Here is a 26566-nt window from a genome sequence, read left to right as displayed (position 1 = left end):
TTGCAGTTCTGTTATATGTGGAAAGGATTACGATTCTTGTGACCTGAGGAAAAGTCAGCAAGACTGCTGCTAATAAAAACTAAAATTTAATTTAAATTGTCCCAGTGATGAACTTGCAGCCTGTCCAGGGTATAGCCTGCCTCTCGCATGACAGCTGGGATAAGTTCCCACCACCACCCCACCACCCATGACCCTGAATTGGATAAGCAGAAGAAAATGGATGGATGAATGGATGGTCCCAGTGATGAATCTGCAGCCTGTCTTGTTATTTCCTGCCTCTCATCCAATGACAGCTGGGATAGGTTCTAGCATTCCTGCGACCCTGAACTGAATAAGTAGTTAACAAAATGGGTAAATGGATTTATTGACTCTTTGCAGCCACTCAACAACCAAGGTTCCCTGTGGTCCTTAATCATCTCTGCTTTCATGGACATTTTTTGAATGGAATTCATTGGTGTAGAGGGGTTGTTTCCAGGAGGAGACACCAACCCAACCTCAGGGGGTAATAGTGCCCAAACCCAGATAAATGAGAGGGTTGTGTCGGAAAAATGACAAATCAAAGATGGGGATCCACTGGCTGTGGCAACTCCTTTGGAAAATAAGGGTGCAGCTGAAAATACCTTAAATCAAAGTATGCAGCACTACAGATACAGTCTCTGAGAAACTTTTTTATTTTTTTTTTAACTCTTTTGCTAACTTTTAACCCTTCAAAAGTTAATGTATAGAGGAGATTGGGCTTTTGCAGAGGCACCTTCAAAGCTCTGGCGACCCCTAAAGGGAGCAGCCAAAAGAAGAAGAAAGTATTTAATTGTACTTAACTGCATTTTATTTAACTAATAATCAATCTTATGTGTATTCTACTCTGTTATGTGTTATTGTTAAGCATATCACATTTATTTATTTACACTGACTTGTTTTTTGATATTGTCTATTCTATAACATGTACAGCACCCAGGTTGTTTTAAAACATGCTATATAAATTAATTTGATTTTTATCTTGACTTAACTAACTTTAAAATTTCTTTCATTACTTAGCCAGGTCATATTCAAATCCCACATTAAGGCAACCCACCTTGGACCATGAGTTCTCCTTGCTGAGCAGGTCAGCGTAGAAGTAGGCCATCTTCCAGTGCCTCTTGTATGTGAAGCACCACATTAACTCCCAGTAGCACATGTGATGGAACTGCTTCCACTGCTGCTGAGCCTCGCAGCACTCCTCAAAACGCTTAATAGCCTGGAAGAAACACACACACACACACACATACACATGCACAGAATCACTTTTTGCCAAACATACTCTATGCCACTGAAAACTGATATTGTATGAGCTGCAGTCTGTTATGACTTTCATTCACCATGAGGTCCAGCAGGTATTTCACTTTTTTTTAATACTTCTTTGGAAACCATTTTAAAAATTAGTCTATTCTGGACTAAATACTTTGCTTTACATTTCATTACTACATCAGCTAATGAAGGTTTGTGGCTACTTGCAGGATTTGCCAAGAATCATAATCCTAACTGTAAGCTTTGTAATTCCCTTACATGTGTGTAGTAGAGGGGCAATTTGATCCACTGCAAACACTGTATACAAAGTCAGTCAATTCACCACAAAGCAGGTAAATTAATGACTTAATATACATAGTAGGGCTAATGCAGAATATAACATTTTCATTTGTGATTTAATATAAGTTCATCGTTACAGTTAGTGACTTGTGTTCCCTTTTTTTCCCTGGGAAAAGAAATTACTCACAGCATCCAGGTTGCCTTTGATCTCTTCTATTCGACCAGCAAAGAACAAAAAGATGGATCCCTGGGTGAAGACAAAGACAGTATGTTTGTGAAAATGACACTTGCAATCATAGGAACATTTGAAAAGAAAACAGATACTCAGTCTGGCATACCTTGGGGTATTTTTTGAGATATGGCTGCAGCAGTTTCTCTGCATCCTCAACGTCGCCTTCTCCAGTGCCTTTGAGAGACATTCAGAATGAACCCAGCTTAGATTGTGGTCTCTTTTAGTGTCAGTTTGCAGCTGCATGTACGTATGTATATTTGTGTGTGCACGTGTGTGTGGGCGCATGAGAGAGAGAGAGAAAGAGATGCTCACCTAGTATGAAGCTCATGAATGTGTGATAACAAAGGAGAAGCATGTTACACAGGAAGGACCTGAATGTGCTTTCTACTGAGCCCTCTTGAAGCTGCTGGAGACCGAACTCCTACATGAACACACACAATTGCACACATTTTCAGAATTTGCATTAAGTCTTCATTTGTGGAAGATCTACTGGTCAATTAACGCTAAAACCAGCACGCAGAGAACACACTAATGTAGTTAGGAGAAATCTTCTGTGTTTAGTCAGAGTGCAGTGGAGGATAAGATAGCGTCTGCTTGTCTACCACCTCTCTGACTCACATATTGGTCTATGTGAAAAATATGCAAATACAAAATGCAAGATATACAGTATATGCATACTCACAACCAGAAGCCTTAACTGGTGTATCGATATGATGGTTACATGAATGAAATCAGTTGTGACTGAACACAAGAAATACTATAAAAGGGAATTGCAGTTGAGAGAAATAGTAAAGCTGTGACTCATTATGATCAAAGCAACTTTCAGCTCATTGATCCATGTGGATTTGAAAAGTTTCATATTATGTTTCCATCAAAAATGTCAAGATTAACACTCATCACAGCAGCAGTGTGATAAGTTTTACTAGAAATCTGTATATGCCACCTCAACCACAGATGCATTTACAGTTCATATATCTTAGACACACTTCTCAGTTTCTGATTCATAAAGAGGCCGCAGCATTTCACACAGAGCAGAAAAACATACCCCTCTCAAAACATCTCTAACTGGAGCCGTCAGACCTCTGACATAATTTTCTCTGACTTCTCAGAAATACTCACCTTATTACCAGAGAAACCGACAAACTCCAGTAGCTTGAGAGTCCGTGTAGGCAACATGGAAATCATCTACAGGAAGCAGACAAGCAGTGGAACTGAAAGGCCAGCAACATCACTACAGGACATTTCACTGTCATTAAAACGCTGATTGTTTCCAAGGAAATGATGTTGGATTTATTAAACTGTGCAGTTATTGTTACATTAATTAAAAAAAACAAGCATGCAGCTGTCAGCATGTTAGACTAGAGCAACTCTTAATTTATCTTCATGCTCTGCTCTTCTGGTGTTTTTGTTAACTACGCATTGCAAAATTGGCAATTTAAGCAATTGTTTGTTTGTTTTTTACATTGAACATATTAAGTGAGCAATGAGGCACAAATACAAACTATTGCACTGAGCCCTCTACTTACTAGATTAAAAGCTCCTACTCCCAGTTTAACACCACCCTCAAAATGCCCATGGTTGTCACCATGAGTGTATCCCGAGGACTGGAGGACAGTGTGAAGCTCTCTGGGGTGGGGGTTAAGAAATGAGAAAATTAGGGGGGAAAGCTGTTACAAAATATTGATGGACAATGGAAAAATGTCAAAGAAATATCCAATAAACAGGGAAAGATACAAGCCTGGCAATGGAGATACTTACTTGTAAGTCTGGTAGCTGTTCCTCACTTTGATTCCCCCTTTGATGAAACTGATCATGTTTTCATCCTGAGCAGAGGAGGAGTGAGAAGCAGATATTTGAACAGGAATGAAATTTTTATGTTTTTTTTTTAAAATATGCTAAACAAACATAAAATCACTGATGGTGGCAAACTCAGTGGAGCACCATAAGCCTCCTGACCTGAAGGAAGGTGAGCGCTGCCCTCTGGAGGAGACACTCAGCATAGCAAACTTCAGCATGGAGCTCCTCTGAAGTGAAATTGATTTTGCCACAGTTAATGTCAGTCAGACACTCCCATGAACACGTGGGCCACAGCATATTGGCCAAACACACATACACGTGTGTAGGCACGTGCGCAAATAGTACTTTAACATGAAGTAAAGAATAAAATAAGCACAGGCCCACACGCTCACAAGGTGACTATGCACTTCAGCTGTATATGTAAAGGCTTTGCATTATATGACTGATACATGTACTCAAAATATGTACTCAGGCTAACATCTATTTGTTTTTTCCTTGTTGTTGTTTTTTGTTCAAGAAAAACAAAACAGACACATTTGTAAGTATAACTGTACAAACCTTCTGTGAAGTTTTTTGAGAAAGATGACTTCTTGCGATACCTGATGGAGAAACAAAACACACACACACAGACACACACACACACACGTCACTCAAAATTCTTGTTTAAAAAAACAAACAAACAAAAAACCTTTTTTTTAGCACAGTTGCACTGCCCTGCATTTCCCCTCGTATCGTGTTTCCTTTCAGAGCAGTGACTCAGCCTATTTCTTCTAAACACAGGATGCTGAGATGCTGCAGGGTGACATTGTTCCAAGAAAAAGTGTTGAGTGTGCACTAAGTTTCCTATCACTGCTGAAACTGAAAAAAAAAACTGCAGCTCTGACATCAACACTGGCCCGAGTGAGTGTGTGTGTTTCTAAAACGACTAATGAGATGTGGTGCTCTAAGAAAACCTCTGAAACCTCTGTGATGGATTTTCAGAGTGGCTTCAGGATAAACTGACGTTTTCTTCAGCTAGTAAGTTGGAACGATCTCAGGGAGTGCTTTCATTTTAGTACAATGATACTACCTGATCCAGAGCTCATAAAGTTGCAGAATTTTGGTTTGAGACAAAATCCACTTCCGCAGCTGACTCAGCTAATGAGGAACTAAAAAAAAGACCCTGTCATTGTTTGTCAGACAGTCAATATTTTATTGACTAACTGAGAAGCAGCTCATGGGGCATCATTTCATTCTGGTGTCAGTGAAAGGCCTTACCGCTGACAGATAGCCTGTGCTTCTTTCATAGTGTTCCCTGCAACTAGGATGTGTTGAGGGTCGAAGGTCATCATGGCCTGCATTTCTAGAATGGTGGCATATGTCAGAGCATGGTACATGCTGTCTTTGTTTCTGTAAAAAAAAGATAAAACACACTTTGTTTTCCGTTGTACTGCACAGGATTCAAATAAAATGTGTTAAACATCACAAACATCACAGTCTTTTACAATATAACACAATATCATTTAGGTTGTTTTTATATTTTACTCTACACTCACTGGCCACTTTATTAGGTACACTTCCACAACTGTTCATTAATGCAAATATCTAATCGGCCAATCACATGGAAGCAGCCTAGTAGATTTAGGCAAGTACACATGGTGAAGACAACCTGCTAAAGTTCAAGCTGAGTATCAAAATGGGGAAGAAAGCTGATTTAAGTGACTTTGAATGTGGCATAGTTGTTGGTGCCGCATGGGCTGGTCTGCGGATTTCAGAAACTGCTGATCTACTGGGATGTTCCCACACAACCATCTCTAGGGTTTACAGAGAATGCTCGAAAAAAAAAAAGAGAAAATAGCCAGTGAGCAGCACTTCTCTGGGCAAAAATGCCTTGCACTGTACTCTGATTGCAGAGGTTAGAGGAGAGTGGCCAGATTGCTGTGAGCTGACAAGAAGACAACAGCAATTCAAATAACCACCACTTGTTACAACTAAGGTATGCAGAAAAGCATCTCCGAAAGCAAAACAAGTCGAACCTTGAGGCAGACAGGTTACAGCAGCAGAGGACCACACAGAGTGCCAATCCTGATAGCTAAGAACAGGAAACTGAGGCTACAGTTTGCACGGGCTCTCCAAACTGGTAAAATGTTTCCTGGTCTGACGAGTCTCCATTTCTGCTGTGATATTCAGATGTTAGGGTCACAATTTTAAAATCAACAACATAAGCAGTATGAAAGTATGGATCCATCCTGCCTTGTATCAATGGTTCAGGTTGGTGCTGGTGGTGCAGTGGTGTGGGGGATATTTTGTTGGCACACTTTGAGCCCCTTAGCACCAAGTGAGCATTGGTTAAATGTGACAGCCTACCTGAGTATTGTTGCTGACCATGTCCATCCCTTTATGACCGCAATGTACCCATCTTCTGATGGCTGCTTCCAGCAGGATAACAAACCATGCCATAAAGCTCAAATAATCTCAAACTGGTTTCTCGAACACTACACTGAGTTCAGTGTTCTCAAATGGCCTCCACAGTCACCATATCTCAACTCAGTAAAACAACTCTAAGATGTGGTGAAACACTAGCTTCACATCATGGCTGTGCAGCTGGTAAATCTGCAGCAACTCTGAGATGCTGTCATGTCAATATGAACCAAAATCTCTGAGGAATATTTTCAGCACCTTGTTGAATCTAAGCTACAAAGAAATAAAGCAGTTCTGAAGGCATAATGGGGTCCAACCAAGCAAGTACTAGCAAAGTGTACCTAATAAAGTGCCTGGTGAATGTATATCTCATGTACACTGGTATACTGATGTTGTGTATTTTTGCTTTGTGTTACAAGCCTGTGCAGCTACTGTTGATCATTGTTGTGTGCTGTCTGTCTTGGCTAAGACACTGTTGCAAAAGAGATTTAGAATCTCAAGACTCATATTATCCTGGTTAAATAAAGGTTAATTTAAAAAAAAAGAGAGAACTTGGTCATTCTGGTCAGCTGCACAGTGACTTTATGAGGAAGTGAAAAAAAAAGCAAGAGAACAACAGTGCTGGTCCAAATAATAACTGCTAACAAAAAGACAGGTGCCAGTGAACACATGGAAAACAAGTATCTGCTTAAAACTGTGGGTGCTGATGTGTCAGACTCTTTAACATGGACTACTGCAATGGTTTTCACAGCAATAAAGACAACTAAAAGAGGGTGTACAACATACACTTTCCCCACATAAATGCCTAAATACTTGTTAAACTTGTTAATAAAGCTTGTTGTTCCTGTTTTAAACAGTAAGGTGACTACTAATAAGTCAAAACAACTTAAATTAAAGATCTACAACACAGGCGTGTGCTATTAATATGCTGTCCTGCTGAAATCGTAGCTGATGACATAAATAGCTGCATGTATTCTGAATTTACCTAAGTGTTATATATTTGTGTGTGAGTTACAAATATTCTGCCATGTCTGTGTGTTGATTCACATATTTAGTAACGTAAAGGCAGAGGTGTGTAGACAGGAATGCTGTCGGTCTGCCTGGCAAACATGTCGCTGCCTCCGGGATGTTACTCTGACCTCAAATAAGCTGTCTCTCACAGCCACATAAACTGACTGAATAAACAGAAATAAACAGTTTTTGACCCCAGAAACTGGCCACCAAATATCAATCATGCTCTACTTTTTCAGTTTTCATAATATATAATCTGGGGACACACACAAAAAAAAAGACTTTGAAGCAAACAAAGATTAATGTGATATCATCCATGTGACTTTTTGCCTGTAATTAAAAAAAAAAAAAAAAAAAAAAAAAAACTGCACAAATAAGTAGAGACTTTTGTAAATTAACTACCTACAAACCATCAACTGTTCACCTAAATGAATTTAATCAGCTTTAACTCAGTAAACAAACACCAAACAAGAAGTCGCTCAGTAGCAACCAGGAAAGAAAAACAGGCGGTCAGAGAAGGCGGAGGTATGGACTGAGAAGCAGACAGATTTGCCTGCGTTACATTTCCATTGCGTCAGACTTTTTTATGTAAGACAGCAAAGTAAAACTCCAGCTGAGAAAACCTTTCACGATGGAGCAATAATGTAAATTTGGTTGTAATGTTGTAGCACGTCAGTCAGATCTCAGTGATACAAAAGCCACAGTCCCTGTGACATCTGTGAAGCCGGGTCTCCCACATATTTTCAGCACAATGGTCCATAAAGCTGGGGAGGAGCTGCTTTGTGTTTTGCAAAAACACGTGTGCACGGACACACACCTTGTATTCAGTTAAGGACAGTGGAAATCAGGAAGCGCAACAAGGAGGTAGTTCTGATGAAATGCATGTTTTCATTGGTTTCAGTTTTTGACTTGCAGAAATTAGTAGCTTATTATGTAACCTAAAGTAATAGTAATTCCTTGTCTGTGCTTAGTAATTTAACTCAAAGAAGACACAAGCACAGTCTACAGAGAAAAAAGGAAACAAATATTCACCCAGGAAGCACCTCTGTCATCTATACTGAACGCCATCGATTTAAACATCGGCATGCATCCTCTGTTACATTGGGGAGAAATGAGGCAGAACAGCAGCGTTAGGACTGTACTTGGTGGTACGCTTGGACAGAGAGCTGGCAAACATAGCTAAGCTTGCTGTTGGAAACCTCTGGGATCTGAGAGCTGATTTAAAATGAAAACATCTAAAACACTTGACTGGTTACTTAGTGAGAACACTCCCAGAAACAGTATTGAGCTATCTTTCATTTCTTTACATTTTGCTAGGAGAACAAGGGAACAAGAGAACAAGAGAAAAATAAGGCTGGACCACAAACACAATAACTTAGGAAACAACATAGTGGAAAAACACAGAGCTAGGGAACACACAGCATGAGGGGAACCAAAGATGAGGACACAGGCAGTATATACACACATGAGGTAATCAGGGAGATAAGACACACCAGGGAGAATGGCTGAAACTAATCAATAAAGATGAGACAAGGGAAGCACAACTGAATACAAAGCACACGATGCCAAAGTAAAACAGGAAGTAGACATGGGAACAGAAACATATACTTGACACAACACAGGCACACAGAAATACAATAACCACAGTACACATGAATGAACTTAACAGCCTAACAACCCAAGAAGGTGGGAAACAAAAGACACAAAGAACAGGAGACATAACCGAATGTGGAGACGAGATAACTGAAGCAGGGAAACCAGACAACCATGGGAACAGGACACAGAGAGACAAGATGAACACAGGGACACAGAGATGGAGACAAAACCAGACACAGACACACAGGGGAGGCAGAAATACACAGGGACCCAGGAATTATAACAAACAGCAACCATGAACAGAACTAAACAGGAACCCAAAACTCTAGGAAAATAAATATATAGCAACAAACCAAGACCCACATTAATACAAAAAACTCTAATCATAAACAATAAAGCCTGAGGAGGTCCTGTAAGGATGAAATGAATCGCAGCTAATGCCAGTTGCTGATAAAGTTGAAAATCCAACAATAAGAGCTCTTCAATTCAATTTTGATGCTTGATTATCTTCATGGACCTGCAATAAGTTAACTAGCCAGATGAATTACTACCTATTACTTCCTGTGGCAACTTCAGCTTGATTTTCTCCGACTCTTTGCCTGCCTCTGGTATGGTTTGTTTGGCTTGTTGGCTCACAGTTTACACCTGTTAAAATCTCTCTTAACTTCTCCCTCTTCACCTTCTTCTCACCCTCCAGCTGCCAGTCTGGTTAAAGTTTTGTGTTTTTACTGCATCCACTACAGATACCGCTAACCGTCTTCTCTGACTGCCTCCTTAACACGATGCTTTTATTCCCCTTTTTTGTCACTGCTTCGATTGACTGTTGGTCTACTTAGCTAGTTTGTGTTTTTTACAACACGTCTATCACCTTGAACTGTCATTTAATTAGTTTTAATGTAAATGAAAATTTCAATTCTACAACACCTTTCTTTAAAATTTAAAATGATAAATAATAGAAATACTTAGTAAAGAGTAAATCTACTGTCTCCGATGTTTAGCTGCACACCTGCACAAACAGGTGCTTAAACCAAGTAGTGGTGCATGCTTGCTAACAGCGCACTAATTCTGTTTATCCATAATAACCAACCTTGTCATAAACAGCTGAGGAGCTGCCCATTAGCATCCTCTCCAATGGAGGATTTAAATACACATGTTAAAAAAACATGACCAAGATTATGCACTCTGAAAATACTGGATGATTGACAGTGACTGATTAAGTCGATCATTAAAGTCACTGAAAACACAATATCATTCCACAGTCAGTGCATTTTGTATGTCTCAGTATGAATGCGTTCACCCACTGATGGATAACGTGGTCTTCCTTCCATTGCATCCTGGTGTGTTCTCCAACTGCCTGCGACCATAACATGAATGTAGGGATAAATGTAGCAGACATATGACTGACTAAATAGAAAATAAGCTCTTTCTCTCTCGCGCGCGCTCTCTCACTGTGTGTGTGTGTGTGTGTGTGTGTGTGTGTGTGTGTGTGTGTGTGTGTGTGTGTGTCCTTCATGACTGCGTCAGACCACAGCTAACAGATGGGGGAAAACGACACAAAGAGGACACCAAAGAGACTGCAGAATAAAATCTGATAAGTGCACATGGAGAAGCTTCTGCTGCTGTTTCACATCCTTAAGGCTCCTTGATCCCCACAGATCAAGTTTTCTCTTGCTCTCAAAATAAAGGAGATATCCTTGCACTTTGAACAGTAATAAGGTTGGAACACAAAATCTTTTAGGCTGAACTTTGGTAAATCACAATCCATCAGATGAAATTCTTAATCCAAGCTGTCTATGATGCTCTACTAAATCTTAAGCAGCTCTCTGTGCCTCAAGAGGAGCACCCTGGGAAGGAGCTAAACTCTGCAGAATCTGCTGCTACAACAATGCTAAGGTCAGACTCTGAGGCCTCCAAGTTCATTCTCTTAGAACTTATAGATGCTTTGAAGGACTGGGCTTAAGAGGCCAAAAAAAAAAGAAGAGGGAACCAAGCAAGTGGAAGAACACAAAAGCTTTGGGATGCAAAGTTTTCCCAGGCTGGCATTCTACAGGGTCTGTGACATGGTGGGCATCACAGAAGCTTTTAAGCAAAGGGTCTCTAAGGTGGCCACCAAGTCAGTAGAAGTTGTTTTTAAGTGGCCATAGATCACAAGAAGAGAGTCACGGCTGGTATAGTACACAAGCCAGGGCTTAATCAACACTAGGGTGAAGGTGTCTGATTGATGAAAGACCCCGGCGAAAAGACACGTTAAAAGCCCCCAGGCTGCCATCTCCTCTCATAAAACCGTTTTCTGGGAAGAAAATATGGTTGTGGGTGTTACTGGATCATTTACAAACCAAACATTTAAATGCATTTAAATATAATATAAGCAACAGCATAGGGAAAGAATCAAGGCAGAAATCAGGACACCAACAGCAGCTTGAGGTTTTAGATTTAGCCACATTATCAACATTATGTTTAGAATATCTCAATTCAAATAACAAAGTATGTTATGATAATGACAGCAGGAAAGACAGCATGTCATGTAATGTAAAAACAAGATATCCAAGCTGGGACATCATATGAATTCAATCACTTTACATGTCGACTCATGACATGCTGGAAAAAAAAGTCTCTCAACAACTTCACCACACACCAGGTATACACCCAAGGTAGGGGCTGAAAGGAAGCTATTCTTGTATCCTATTGTAAGCTAGAACTGAAAAGAAGAAAGTGGAGCTGAGGAGTGGCCCACAGACCCAGACACAAGAGACGGAGGATGAATAATAGCAACAGCGTGATAAAGGTGCTGATAATAGAGCAGATAATAAGAAGTGGACACAGCGTAACTTGAAGACACAGTGTTGGAGTACAAAGCTGGAGTCAGGGTTTGTATTTGTTGTGTTTGTGAATGTAACTTAAAGTAGCACATCATTCATGTAACCTCCTCAGAAGGACCTCATGTAACACTCAAATCTCTGTTTCTGACCTTTTTTAATGATTAATTAATACTTCATATTTTTATCTAAGAACTGCAATGATGTATATAGCTTTCAGAATCCTTGTAGACCTCACATTTTTCATAAGTAAACAGCAACAATTGTACATAGGCTTTAATATATCTTGTGTCATTCGTATTTATACTTTGATACCATATATTTATTTACATATCTGCATCTCATATTTGTCATGGTCCTGGGTTAGTTTTCCCAGCATTTTGAGGGGTTTTTTTGGACTTTCAAGCTTTGCTTCTGTAAATGTTCTATTGTTGTTTACTGTTTATATCATTTCTTGTATATTTTCCTATTAAAGTATATTTAATCTTGTTCTTAGTTGCTTAAGTTAGTTCCTCCCTCAGTGTTCTTCCCTCCTGTGTCTGTTATTTCCAAACTTCCTGTTTTATTTCGCTAGTCTCGTCTCTCGTGTGCTTTGTGTTCAGTTTTGCTTCCCTTGTCTCATTAGTTAGATTCAGTTCACCTGTGTCTTTTTCTCCCCAGCTGTGTTCACTCTCCCCAGCTGTGTCCATTCTCCCTAATATTAAGCCCTCAGTCTTCCTTGGTTCTTTGTTGCATCCTTCCCTCATGCTATGTGCTCTCTTGTTCTGTGGGTTTCCTTTTGTCTCCAGGTTTTTGCATTTCTGGCTCCGGTAGTGATGGTATGATGAGGCCCCGTGAATGTGTCAAATCTTTCCGGCCAGCTGATTCACCAAAAGCCTGATCACATGATTTAGGAGTGCTGACATCTGCTGGACATTTGATGTACATCATTCCTGCTGTTATGTTACATGTTAGCTGGTGGATCTTTTAGCATGCTAAAAGATCCACCAGCTATTAAGTTTTATTGAAAAATTAAAAAAAACATTTGACAGTGTTGGGGCTCAGGTGATTCCTTCTTTTTGGTATAACTTCCCCAGCCTTAGAAAACACTCTCTCTCAGAGTACTGAAGCAGCAGGGGCATGCTAAAGTGCTAATGTATACAGGTGAGGATACAGATCCTTCTGATGATGCCGCTATAACATTGGACCAGACTCACTTCAGATCAACCAGAACACTTTTTCTATTTCCCATGTCTTTTTCAGCAACTGGAATCACATAATGAGGCAGTCACATGATTTCAGAACACAGGGCCTCGTTTGGCTTTTGTCATGTGATATCTTGTTTTTGTAGTTTTGGAAGAGACTTCAGCATTAAAGCTACTTTTTGAGTTTAAGTCCTGTCTCTCGAGTCCATTCATGTCCTGCTCTGCCTGCCACACAGCTGTTCCTTGGCAATATTCTTATAGCTCTATTTATTTTTTTACTCATTCTAGTTGCACACTGTGGGCCAGGGGAAACAATATTTTAATCTTGTGTATGTCCTGTACATTCTGCAGAACTGACAATAAAGTTGACTTTGATCTTTCGGTGTGCCACAGTATGGCTAATTCCAGCTCTAAAGGACCAATTTAGTAGTTCACTTCCATAAAGATAATGATGTGGGATTTATGAAGTTAGTTTAAAAAAGGGAAGAAGAATGTGATTAAAATAGTTTACTGTGTGCAGCGTTACGAAGCTAAAAGCTCTGAATCATGATATATCCAGAGTGAGAGACACAAACTACAGAGACTTGTAACATAAGTGGACAACCATCCAAAATTCCTTCAGCTCCCAAAAGATCTAAGGAAAACATTCAAGGAACTGCAGCTGCCTCACACCTTAAGTGTTCATGACCCCACAGTACAAAAAATATGGGGCTAAAATGGCATGGAAGAGTGGCAGGGTGAAACCACTGCTAATCCATAAAAGCATTATGGATCATCTGAATTTAGCCATAACTCACATTCATGATCCTTAGATTCTCTGACACGGAGAAGCTAAACTGTTTGGTAGACAGGAGACCTGCTATCTGTGGCACAAACCAAACAAAAGGGTCATTATACCCACAGTTAGTCGTGAAGAGGGAATGGTCTAACAAAGCTGGATGCTCATATTAAATACGGCCAAAGTTTCAAATAATGAGGCAAGCAATCCCTGTGAGGTAGAAAAAGTGCTTTTTCTACCCTTGGATCTGACCACAGAAGCTCCACCCACCTGCTGTTTAAACCTTCTGTTTGAGAGGGGGAGCCAATCAGAAGAAAGTTGCCTTAAAGAAAGAGAAACTAAAACAATTTGTTTCAGAAACTGGATGAACTGAGGCGCTGCACTAAGGCCCAGTATAAGATAAATAAGAGTTATTTTGAATTGTGAAAGTTACTGACAAGACAGTGATCTCAAGCACAAACATGAGTACACCCCTGAGAGGCTCCTCAGTAAATAAAACAAAAGTTTTGGAGTGGCCTAGTAAAAGTCTGGATTTGAAAGCCACACTGCTGTGGTGGTACCTTTAAAGAGAAGTTTGCTTTCTCAAAACTTCAAATATGGCTGCACTAAAGAAGAGAAGTGGGCCACAATTCTATCACAGAGACGTCAGAGATCTCCAGTTATTAAAAGCACTGGCTTGCAGCTGTTGTTGCTAAAGGTGGCACAGCTAGCTCAGTAGAAAAAGCTTGCTTTCTGTGACTATTCAGCCTCACTCTTTTATGCTCGAGTTTAGTATCGGATACACACAAAAACAGCAAAATCAGCTCTTCAAAATTTGAAGTTTCTAACACCCAAGATACCCAAAACAGCAGGAAGACAGTGTGGGTTGCTGTGTTAATGAAAGCATGCGAGGTCTTCAATATATTTATCCGTGAAAGGTCAAAGCCAGGTCAGAGCAGCACCTGTATTAGTGTATTATGCAGGTTGTGCTCCTACCTGCATCTGAGCCTGGCCTGCGCCTCCTCAAAGTCATTTCTGAGGAACAGATCTAAGGCAGCCATACAGTCCTCCAGAGCCAGCGTGAGGTCTGACCGCGAGCACCTGCAGAAACAAAACAAAAACCAAATCTGAATGAAAACGAGCTGAAAATAATGTCAGGTACAAATACAAAGATGGTTATAGTTTCGATCAAATTATACTTAGAAAAAGTCAGAGTTCATACTCTTAAAATGTGTTTAACTAGGCCTTAATTACAAAAAACAAAACAAAAAAAAAAAAACACCACGTCAATCCATCCTACTATCTCCCCTTAATATTGTTTTTTACTTACATACTCCTAAGTTATTAAATTCTCTCCACTCCTTTGAGAGAGAAACTAAAACAGGAACACAGACAGAGTGACCCACACAAGCAAACTGGCTCGAGAGAGTGCTTTTTGCTGCTAATGTTGTTGCTGTTTGCATTGCACTGCAATTTACAGAAGTAATCAGCATAAATTACAGCTCTCATACAGCCATCTACATTTATGTAAGTACAAGCTCCAGGGCCAGTTTTTGAGCTGAATCTTTCATTACAGGTAAAGAACAGATGCTCCTACTGGCTTAAAAAAAAATTGTCACTTTGCATTCATTATATGACCCACGTGACCTTTCATGACTCAGAATCGTCCATCTTTGATTTGACTCACTGCACGCATGAAACTTTATCTGCGTAACGAAACTTTAAATGTCTATTTCACTTCTCAAACTCAGGGTGAAAACAGCACCCAGAACGTTAAAAACACATTAACAACCAGCATAAAAAACAGAGAGAAGTCATTAAGTTAATGGAAATTCTAAAATAAGAGTGTTACATTAATGTTCCTTAACATTAAGTTGATTCATTACCTTTGTTTGGATTACTGCTTGTTTGTCCTACAAACACTTTTTCTTACATTAAGTATTTTGCTTTGGTACATCATGTCAATCCCTGTCATGAAATATGCACAACAGAGGCATACTGTTGATTTATTTATTTACTTGGTGTGCACAATTGTGAAGTAAGAAACCTGAATTTTGGTTTGCTTAATTTTAAAATGGAGGTTAGTGTGATACTTTGAGGCCCAAGGCCACATTATGTTGATCCTACATACATCACACACACACTGAACACAGGCTGAAGATAGATATTTCTCTTATATACTTTTCTTCTTTGACTTACTATAAAACACATGATTAATTTAAAATCCTTTTCCTCAAATACAAAAATCCAGCATCATAAAGCCCTCATAGTACCATGTTATCCTAGTAGAGCACTTTATTCTCAGTAAGTCCAGGCTTACTTGCAGTTCTTAGAGCTTCTAAAAGTACAGTGGGAAGTAAAGCCTTCAGCTATCAGGCTCCTCTCAGGAGACAGACACCATCTCTACTTTTAAGATTAGGCTTAAAGTTTCCTTTATTGACAGCTGAGCTGGATCAGGTGACCATTAGTTATGCTTCTATAACCTCAAGCTGCTAGGGGACTTCCCATGATGCACTGAGCACCTCTCTTCCAGTACCCTCTCTACCATCAATATATGAAGGGTTATGAGGCTGTTTCCAAACAATTTAAAGTCCATCGTTCTGCTGCGAGAAAGATTATTCACAAATGGAAAACATCCAAGACAGTTTCTATTCTTCCCAGTAAGATTACAGTAAATTCACCCCAAGGTCAGATCATGCAATGCTCAGAGAAACTGCAAAAAAATCCAAGAGCTCCATCTCAGACTCTACAGGCCTCAGTTGGCATGTTAAATGTTCAAGTTCATGACATTACAATTAGAAAAAAAGACTGAAGCATGCCAGCACAAGACCTTTGGCACAATGTCCTTTGGACAGACAAGATCAAAGAGGAGATGTTTGGTCATAATGCACAGCAACACACTTGGAGAAAACCAAACACAGCATATCAGCACAAACAGCTCATACCAGCTATCAAGCACGGTGGTGGAGGGGTGATGATTTGGGCTTATTTTGCAGCCACAGGACCTGGGCACCTTGCAGCCATTGAGGTGAACATAAACTCCTCTCTATACCAAAGTATAGAGAGGAGTTTATGAAGATATGAAGCCATCTGTCCAGCAGCTAAAGGTTGGCCAAAACAAGATGGCATTACCTTGGCCTCCAGTAACACTGTCATTTTTGACCAGGATACGTCCTACTATCAGGCTGTCCTAAAAGCTCCCTGAAAAGCCTTCAGATGATCCAAAAGGCTGCAGCTAGAGTACTGACAGGGACTAGAAAGAGAGAGCATATTTCTCCCATATTGGCTTCTCTTCACGGGCTCCCTGTTAAATCCAGAATTGAATTTACTTAGTTTTGACTCAATTTTTTTTTTAATAAATAATAAGACAGTGTAATCTGTCATGTGTTGTTCATCTGAGGTAGAACCTGATTTGGACCGGTTGATTTCTTTCATTATGTCCTGATACTTAAAACAAATTGAAAGAGGGTATACTCTCTTTTTCCACTAGACTATATGCAACTATTGAGCGACATTACATACTCTCCCATATTTTGTGCTTTGTCCTGTTTGTTGTCTTTCTGTGCTCTTGTTCTCCCCTACAGCCCCCATCCAGTCCAGACAGATGGCCGCCCTCCCGCAGCCTTTTTTTTGATTGAGAGTGTTTTTCTTCTCATTACTGCTCACAGGGATTAATAGATCACTGGGTTCCCTCTATAATCTTGTTAAAGCTTTACCTTACAACATAAAGTTCCTTAAGGCAACTATTGTTTCCATTTAACTGCTGTATTCCCTGTTCAGCATATGTCAGCATTAGACATCCGCAGAGAAATAACTACTGCTAATGTGTATAACAGCAGTGACATTCCTGTCCATTAGAAACACAGAGAAACCATAAACTCACCTCATACTCACGCATACCACCACAATAAAAAAAGAAGCACACATACTGGTGCAGCTCTGGCTAATGACATGCGGATGACTGCTGTGTTCACCATATGACTCCCTGCTAACAGCACAGAAACAACTGCTGTCAGTGGAACATAAAACTGTATGATCACTGTCTGTGTATAATACACATGTGACTTTAAGATATCCAGATTTTACCAGGGACCAAGGCTGTGCTTTTTGTTGCTAGCAACAAATTATAAACACATACTGACAAAAATAATTCAAAGATAAAAACAGCATCACATAAACATTAACAATCAGTTTACAATAATTTCTTTATTTTGCAATCAGCTATTTTCTAATTGAGTGTCTACAGGTGTTATATTGTTAAATAATAAAAGCCAAGAGGAAACAATGCAGCATATTGTATGCACATTTATGTTGCTAATGCTGCAGAGTCACATGTCTCCCACCAGTGGCCACTGAGTAAATCCAACCAGTCCAACCAGAGCTGTTGCTAATGTGCCATACCGGTTTTCTGTATGAGTAAAGGTGCAGCAACTCCCCTATAGCTACTAGCTGATATTCCCGCCTGGAAAAATACCCAAATTTATCCAAGAACAGATGGAAAAAAAAATAAATAACATAAGCCTCCTTATCACCAGTCCAGACAGAAAGCTGAAAATTAAAATACTGACAGTTTAATTCTGCCTGATCAAGATGAAATCAGAGGGAGAATAACAGGCTTATTACAGTGAAACTGATAGTATTGAACCTGTTCTAAAAATTACCAAAGCTGATGCATCAATAAACAAACTACATTTTAGTCATAGCAGTACTCCCATGACCTCTCAGTGAATGTTTCACGCTCGACATCCTTTGAAATATAACCACAGTCTGATTCAGGAGCCTCCCACATTATAGAGTTAAATGGTAAGCCTACAGACAAAAAAATAGCAACAGCTCTCAACAAAACGTCTAATACTTAGACCAAACATATCAGTTAACACACTGCTCGAGTACTGAATTAAAACCCTATCTATTACTGATACTAAATCTAATCTTGACCAAATATTTATTCTAAACATACCCCTACCCTAAACCTTCACCATCTGCACATATACTCCACGTTATTCCACATTACTCCAGAAAAGATTTTATACTTGTTGAAGTTCAGTTCAGTTCAGTAGCACCAAATTATAACAGCAGACCTCAAGGTGCTTTATATTGTAAAGTAAAGTCACTACAATGTAAGACAGAAATCCCCAACAATCAGACAATCCCCCTATGAGCAAGCACTTGGTGACAGTAGGATGGAAAAGCTCCCTTTCAACAGAGAACCAGGCTCAGGGAGGGGCAGCCATCTGCCGTGACCGGTTAGGGGGGATGATGGGAGGGAGAGGAGGAAAAAAGGAGAGCAAAGGGAGACAGCACAAAACACAGAGTACGGAAGAGAGAAGACAAACGTTAACGACATACAATAGTGTTGTATAAATCCAATGGGAATAGAAAGATAGGAGTGGAGAAGAAATGCCCAGTGCATCATAGGAAGTCCCCCAGCAGCCTGGGCCTATTGCAGCATAACTAAGGGATGGTTCAAAGTCACCTGATCCAGCCCTAATTATAAGCTCAAATTATTGGAGTCTTAGAGTCACACTACGAGGATAATCAAACAGATAAGAAATCTCAGTAATCATTACCAAACCACAGTATGTGAGTAAATGCTTTTACTTAACATCAGACACTTTAACATGTGCATGTTATATAAGGGCTCTGATTTTTAAGAAAACTCGAACATTAACTGCATATTTTTGTGTTATTGGATTCCTGTTGCTCAGATTTTTTTCAGACTCCAACTCAACGGGCACCAGCTGACTGGAAAATCAAGATTTTGGCACCTTAAACGCAATCTGAGGACAATGAAAAGGAAATGGATGGAATAATTGACAACTGTGTAAAGGAAAGAAAAGGCATGACAACCACTAGAAGAAAGAGGAGAGTGTGCGAGGTTCAGGATGTGCATACCAGGCATTGTCCAAATAATTTAATTAGGTTTCAAGTCAGCAAGTCTAAAATTCTGGGTTGATTTCTCCAGAGAGCAAATTGCACAATGATGAACATTATCACACAGAGGCGCGCACACACACACACACACACACACACACACACACACACACACACACACACACACATAAAACCACTTATCACACAACCATGTACACACACCACTGCATGTGCTGATGCAAACTAATACATTAAGTGCACACACAAACATGCACCCCCCCCACACACACACACCCTTTCCTGGCGTGACAAAGCATTAGTTTTATCAAGTCTGCCTCAGAGAGCTTTCAACACATTTTTCAGGCTGGCATAACACGTTCAAAGGCCTTCTTACGTCGAGCTGTGACACAAAAGAAACGAGCCGCTCCGACAATAAATCGAGCAAGTTTGTCCACATGCCTGAGTGTCACAGCTAGAAAACACAAATATCACATGATGATGGAAACAGCAGAAAAACTCACATTCACAGAGCACCTCACACGGGCCGACTAAGCGAGAAACTCACGTCATCCCAACATGCGTGCATCTTACCCGTTTGGCAGAGTCTCTTCCTCCCCTGACATTTTCATCTGGCAAAGTGTGTGTGTGTGAAGGAGAGACGGAGAAAGACACAGAAGTAAGAGAGAAAGAAAATTGCAGAAGTGACTGTGGGCCTTTCCAGCAGTGCAGTGTAATGATCTGTGTCTCTTTCTGTAGCAGCAGAAACAGCAGAACAGTAGGCTAGTAAAAGCGTGAGAGCGAGAGAGAGCGTGAAAGAGAGAGGGGGGACGAATGAATGAGAGAGAGAAAGAGGGAGGACGCAGAAGCAACAGCAGCCCTTAATAAGATTGGGATGACTATCACACATAGAGAGCCTCTAACACACACTCACACACAGAGAGCCTGTCCCACCTCTTCCGATCATCACCCTTATGCTTCACACTGCAGTCTCTAATCTGATTGGTTAATGAAAAATCAGGAGTGTAGCTGAAATGCCCACCATTCACAGCCAGGGGATTTTTCTCTGTAAATGAAGATACTACCAAAAACTAAAATGCTAGAGGAGCAATGTGCTAAAAGGATGACTGTTTCAGTCACAAGGCCATCTTTCATGATAAAAAATATGAACACTCTCTGCTGCTGGTGGAACAGAAAGTGAGGCTTTCAGCTGGTGTGCTGTGAGGATCACAGCTGGTCAGAGCTGCTGCAGTGGCAGAGACTGAACACTGCAGCGGGCAGAGGGTCCAGGAATAGACGTCGATGCAGCACAGCAGCTCGAAATGTAGATGAACAGGAAATAATGTGAAATCATGAATGGAGAACGGGAGCAGTGCCAGGAGCTACGGCTGTATATCACTGTAAACAGCCCATTGCCAGTCGCCCATTAGATATGAGTGAGTGTGAACGGGTGAGAGAGTACCATAAACACATATCAGCTGTAGTTCAGAGAGATCTGTCTTGACCCGCATCTCATATAAGCAGTTAAAACTAATATGAGTATCAATCAGAGACATAAAAAACAAGTAGTTTAATCACATTTTTCTGTAGCATGCTGGTAGTTCTACTACATTCAGATTCATGTAGTTTAGTTACTTCATGTAGTTAATTACTGAAGCTACAAACAATTCTGTGCCATAACATGATTTTTTTTTTTTTTAAATGACCTCTTGCCAATGTAAACAGTATTTGGACCTCTTTTGTTAAGTACCACCTTCTTTTTCTTTCATCCCACTGGCTGTGAAGGCATGCCCAAATGTCAGCCACCACCGCTCACTTGACCTTTGTGTAGTGTTCCCTGCATAATCACGGGTGAAGCCTCCTGAATCTTAGCCCAAAGTGGGATCTCCCTGACCACACTTAAGCACTTACACAATGCTTGATGAGCTCCAGCAACTAAACCTACATCTTTACCTGTGAGCTATACACTCTAAAAAATGTTTGTGCAGAAAGTCAAAGTCACTTGAAATTTTGCGTGAAAACAATCTACATTTCTGCTTTTTCTTCAATTCCGCCACAGCTAAAGCAGAAATATAGATTGTTTTCACTCAAAATTTTAAGTGGCTTTAACTTTCTGTGCATAAACGTTTTACTGTGTACAAGCCGAGTCTGACGGACGCTGTACGCAAAACCAAAGCTGATATTCTGTTTGTTTCATGACCTGTAAAAAAGTCCGCACTTTATCAATTTGATCTTTTTGATCTGCATATAATAATTTTCTTCAACAGTTTGTTTGTTCTGAAATAAGAGAATAATATAATAATATGAGATAATAGTATCCTAATATTAATGCATCAACCAATATTACCTTATTATTATGAGGTTATTACTACAAGTCAGTATAAAATTGTAATGCACAGACAATACCAATTTATTGCTAAAGATTATCATATTGTTACCAATAAATTACCCTACTATTACCTGCTTCATAGGCATACCTTTGGTTCCACATTATTACCCACAGATTCTGGCCTGTTATTACCCAAATACCTAAATTTCACTGTGATATTACTCACATATAATCACTGTTGATCCAAGATGATGATGTTAAGGTGGTAATAACTTACCGTTTCCCCTTTTTAGTGACATAATAAAGTTTTTATTTTATTACCCAACTATTACCACATTATTACTGAGCTGTAATAGAAAGTGCTCCTTAATTAATTTAATTGAATTATTTTCCATCTATGATGATATCAAATAATTGTTTGATCTCTAAACTGTATGAGTGATAAATTATATTTGTGTTATAGTTGTGTTACTTTGTGCATCTTCGCATCAGTGACAAAATAAAATAGAGAGCAAATCTTCCCATGACATCTGCATCTGCTTGTTCCTCGATGCTGGAGGGAAATACTGAATGTCAGTGAGTTCTCCCAGGTCACACATATTATTCCTCTCTTTCAAGGCCAGTTTAAACATGAACTATAAAGCCACCAGGCTGTGTGGCAAACACGCAAACATCAAAAGACAGAATAAAGCTTCCGGTCATGTGACCACGCTAAAGGCTCCTTACATATTTTTTTTTTTGCCCCAATAAAAGCACAATTGCAAGAACAAAGTCCTCACAGTGCCCAGCGCAGAAACGAGGAGGAAAAAACATCTATCTTTATAGAGAGCAGTAAAAAATAAAAGCCTAATTGTTGCTTTCATCTCTCATGCTTGCTGCGAGGAGATCAGAGGGTCATGGGTTTAAAGTTGGAGAAAATTAGATTTTTGTTGCTGTCCTCATGGTGCAGAATTTAATTTCAAAAACACTCCCGCACACTATCTAACTCCCCAAACACACATTCATTTGCAACGTTTTGGCGCTTTACTTTGATCAGGCAAACAGTTTATGACAAGCCATATTATTCTTATGCACCTGTCACATGACTGGGGAGTCCAGGATGTCGGAGGATGTCGCACATCAATGCGAATTCAGTTCTCAACGATGTGTGACCCCTCTTCTGTCAACATTTTATAAACATCTAAAAACACAGTAGTGATAGCCCATCCTTTCACTTTATTTCCTGCTTCTGATCTTATCAGACAGGTACATCTTACTCAGCCTCTGAATTCTCATCATAGCTTGAATAACCACTAATTTCATGTTCACACTCAGTCATAACTTAACATAAGTGCTGAAAGATGATGTTATCCTCAGGTTCTCTATGTCTAAATTACTGATATCAGAAGCAGCAGGAGAAACTGCCGGTGAACTTCTAATGACTTTTACCTCAGCGCGTCCCTCATCTCAGCTTACAAATCCACTCACAGCAGCTTACTCGATTGCAGGAACTCAAAGTAATGATATGTGAAAGCAAAAAGCTCCTTTCGGCTGTTCTCTTGCCCCAAGGCGTTTATTCTTTAAGAAGAATAAACTCCATTTTTATTGAAACCAAACATTTGTGTGGTTTTCAGAACATTTCTGTAACCTAAACCTCAGTTTTCATGTATGATCTGAGAGAGTTCACAGTCCAGTCTTACTCGTTTGATGGCTCTGTTGACTCCGGATCATCCGTGTTGTCCGGTATCTGTAACCTGAAACACAGGAACAGAATCGGAGCTGTTTTAGAGAAAGGAGGGCGATCTCAAGGGACGAAAACCAGCTGACAGACAAACAGTTTTTCGAGGAACACGAGCGTGAGAGCCAGAGAAATATGGATACTGATATATGAGGTCACTCCCAATGACAATGACTTGCTGATTTCTACAGATAAGAACTTGACAACTTTTGGGGAAGCCTCAGTTTAACATGGGAGCAAACCTTGGTAAGGTTCTGAAGGTTCAATTTTTTTGTTTTGTTTTTTTAAAAACACTTACTTGAAGTCTGTGATGATGGAGTCCAGCTCTGGACTGTTTACATCTGACAGCCTGAGATGAGAAATTCAGATTTAGAGTCTGACTGAAACAGCACGCCTACAGGAGTTAACTTACATACAGAAAAGGGTGAAAATTATTGTTATGGAGTTATTATTAGAGCTGTGTTTAGCAGATGCTTTATGTTTTCTTTTTTACTCAGCTTAAAAGAAAAATGACATGGACAGTGTCACCGTACTGGCTCGGGGAGTCCAGGCTGTCAGGGACATCTTGTGTAGGGTTTAATCCCGGGATCCGGGATTCCCGGGAAATGCGATCAGAACAATTTCCCGTTTCCCGGGAAACGTTAGACGGGAAACCGGGAAAAAAGTCGCGCGCGTCGATTTGACTTTCAGAAAGAAAAGAAAGCTTCAGAATGTTAAATTTAAGGAAATATTGAGAGAAGGGTTCGTTTAATGCGAAAAGCATTACTCTTCATTTCAGGCACGTTCAGCCTCCGTTTAAGGCTTCAGCCTTCATCTCAAGCGTTTTAATAGAGGTATTACACAGTTGTACTTTTTTCCTCTTTAATTTGTTGAAATCGTAGGCAATGTGTTTACCCTAAGGTATTTTGTATTATATAATTTTATATTATTATATATTGTTATATTGCATTATATAGCCTATAAAATATGCCTGCCCTGAACAATAAAGAAATATCTGTTTAACTTCGAGTGTTTCTTTTCCTCGTTTGCAGCCGCTTACTAACAATCATGAATTAGGATACGGGCCTAATGTGTGAAGAAATGATCATGAAATAGATTGCTTTAACATATTTCGCTTTTAAAATGGAGTTGAGTAAAATGTATATTTTTTAGGCTATAAGGATTGGCCAGTTTTTCAAAAGACGATTCACAGCGAACCTACTTTAACCCTCAGACACGGTGTTATAAATTTGCTGTTGCCAGAATGGCAATGACCAAGTCGTAGTGTATTACTCAAGGCCCTGTGTTATGTCATATTATAGTGTAGTACGGTAGTTAACTTTTCAATGACTATTACAGCGTTCCACTGGTGGAGATAGCGCAACAGATGTCGCCACGACAGCGTGGCTGAGCCTTTATCAATGCTGTGGAGATGAACCGTATTGTTTTGTACCAGCAGTTGTAAAATAGCTTGTTATAATTCCATGTACAATGGAGGAATATTCGAATTATATTTGTTAAGGGAGTGTTGAGGAACGACACAACACCGCATAGCTCGAGCACTCAAATGTCGAGATGTAGGTTTTATTGCGTTAATCAAGCCGACGTTACCCCCTACTGGGCATAACAGGACATAGCTGGAAAGCTACCTCTACAATATCAGAATAGGTTAAGGCCGACACAGGCTACAGAAGGCCTAATTAAAATAAAAAAATAAATAAACTTTTTCCCGGGATTCCCGGGAAATGGCTCGTCATTTCCCGGGATTTGATTCATGTCATTTTCGGGAAAAGTATTAAACCCTAATCTTGTGGCTCCATTGCATCCCTGTGAACAGATAAAAGGTCAGCTTCACACTCAGCAGTGCTCCTGATGAAATATGCTGTTGGCATCAAATTTACAATGAGCAATTTTAGTTTTACTAAAATGGACATTTGACTTGCCTCCGTCTTAATCATTAATATTCAGCTTTTTTTTCTTTTTTTTAACTTCATAAGTGCTTATTTATAATGTGACACTGGAAAATTAAATGCCATTTTGAGTTATCTCAGAAAGAATAAGTTAAACATAGGGTATTTCTCTGTGAAATGTAATGAGGTTGAACTTTCTGTCTCACAGTGGTTGAAACAGAAAGCTGTTTTTGGATTTATTAACTATAGAGACCTAAAATACACACAGAGGGAGAAGAGTGTGTGGTTTACAGATGATCTTTAAGGGTCCTGGACATATTGTGTTCATGGCCTGCAGTGTGCTCTAAACAGCAATCTCAGTGTGATGACAAGATACAACTCAGGGCAGCACGACCACGTGATGCCCTACGGTTTAAAAAAAAAAAAAGAAAGAAAGAAGAAGCGCGATTAAATCCTCGCTGCCGGCCTAACTTTGGAAACAGACAAGCACGGACAGGGCCAACCAACCAGCCAGCCGGGACTCGCTGTGATTTTCCTTCTACTCACCTTTTACTGTCATTTCTCTTCACGCTTCGCTTCCAGCTGTTTTTAAAACTCATTCCACAGCGCAGGGGGGGAACCAGCAGCAGACCGGGTGGGGGGCAGCTTTACACAGCGGCTCTCACTCAGTGCACACGGGAACAAGTGGGAAGGGAAAGCGACTGCTGCTGCTGCTGGGCGGCTTCCTCCTTCCTGACGTGGAAAGGTGCGCTCCTCTCATCACCGCAATCATGGCTTTTCTATTTAAATGTACAGGAATGCAGCCTCACGGTCCTAAAGTCTTCCATGTTACTGCGATGTTACATAGAAACAAGGAAGTATACACGGGAAACGAGGTATAAAAACTATAAAAATACAGCCTTCTGTAATAGTCCAGAAGGTTGTACACTATATATTTATAAAAACTTGCATAGTTAAGACTTTTTTTAAAATAATTTTCATGACACTGGAAAAAGCTGTGCAGTATTTGGTCCAGCATGTATGCAGATTTTTCTGGTATCATGAAAAAAACTTTTAAATAATTTTAATAAACTTATCTTTTAATAGAACAATGCTTAAACACAGGTTGTATATAAATATTAAAGGTGATTATATCATTAAAATATCTTCATGATGTAGTTAAAGCTACATAAAAAGATAACTGATCAAATCTTCTCATTATTTTAAATTATGTTACACTGTAACTAAATATTATAAATTAAATACATATAAAACACAAACACCTGTATTTAGAAATGAGCCCAGGTTTAGCGGTTTAAAGACAAAGATGGAGAGGCGAGGCTGAGGTGGTTTGGACATGCTCAGAGGAGGGATAGTGGATATATAGGACAAAGGATGTTCAATATGGAACTGGAAATAAGGAAA

General features: G+C 39.8%; 1 protein-coding gene across 1 annotated transcript in view; it reads right to left on the bottom strand.

The window, feature by feature from the left end:
- Positions 1–25888, bottom strand: part of ttc39a (tetratricopeptide repeat domain 39A) — a 29690-nt gene extending 3802 nt beyond the window's left edge. Inside the window, exons 1-16 of the mRNA XM_030728118.1 lie at positions 25709–25888; positions 25060–25079; positions 23807–23837; positions 23572–23622; positions 23236–23289; positions 14353–14457; positions 4850–4981; positions 4151–4191; positions 3752–3819; positions 3554–3618; positions 3322–3421; positions 2915–2980; positions 2108–2216; positions 1902–1969; positions 1751–1810; positions 1073–1234 (exon numbers count right to left, since the gene is read on the bottom strand). Coding sequence (XP_030583978.1) covers positions 1073–1234; positions 1751–1810; positions 1902–1969; positions 2108–2216; positions 2915–2980; positions 3322–3421; positions 3554–3618; positions 3752–3819; positions 4151–4191; positions 4850–4981; positions 14353–14457; positions 23236–23289; positions 23572–23622; positions 23807–23837; positions 25060–25079; positions 25709–25761 — 1185 coding nt within the window. The 5' untranslated portion in view covers positions 25762–25888. The remainder of the gene's footprint in view (positions 1–1072; positions 1235–1750; positions 1811–1901; positions 1970–2107; positions 2217–2914; positions 2981–3321; positions 3422–3553; positions 3619–3751; positions 3820–4150; positions 4192–4849; positions 4982–14352; positions 14458–23235; positions 23290–23571; positions 23623–23806; positions 23838–25059; positions 25080–25708) is intronic.
- Between the last annotated feature and the right edge of the window lie 678 nt (positions 25889–26566).

The sequence above is a fragment of the Archocentrus centrarchus genome, chromosome 4, assembly GCF_007364275.1.
Source record: "Archocentrus centrarchus isolate MPI-CPG fArcCen1 chromosome 4, fArcCen1, whole genome shotgun sequence".
Classification (NCBI taxonomy): Eukaryota; Metazoa; Chordata; class Actinopteri; order Cichliformes; family Cichlidae; genus Archocentrus; species Archocentrus centrarchus.
This window is presented reverse-complemented; position numbering and strand designations above follow the sequence as displayed.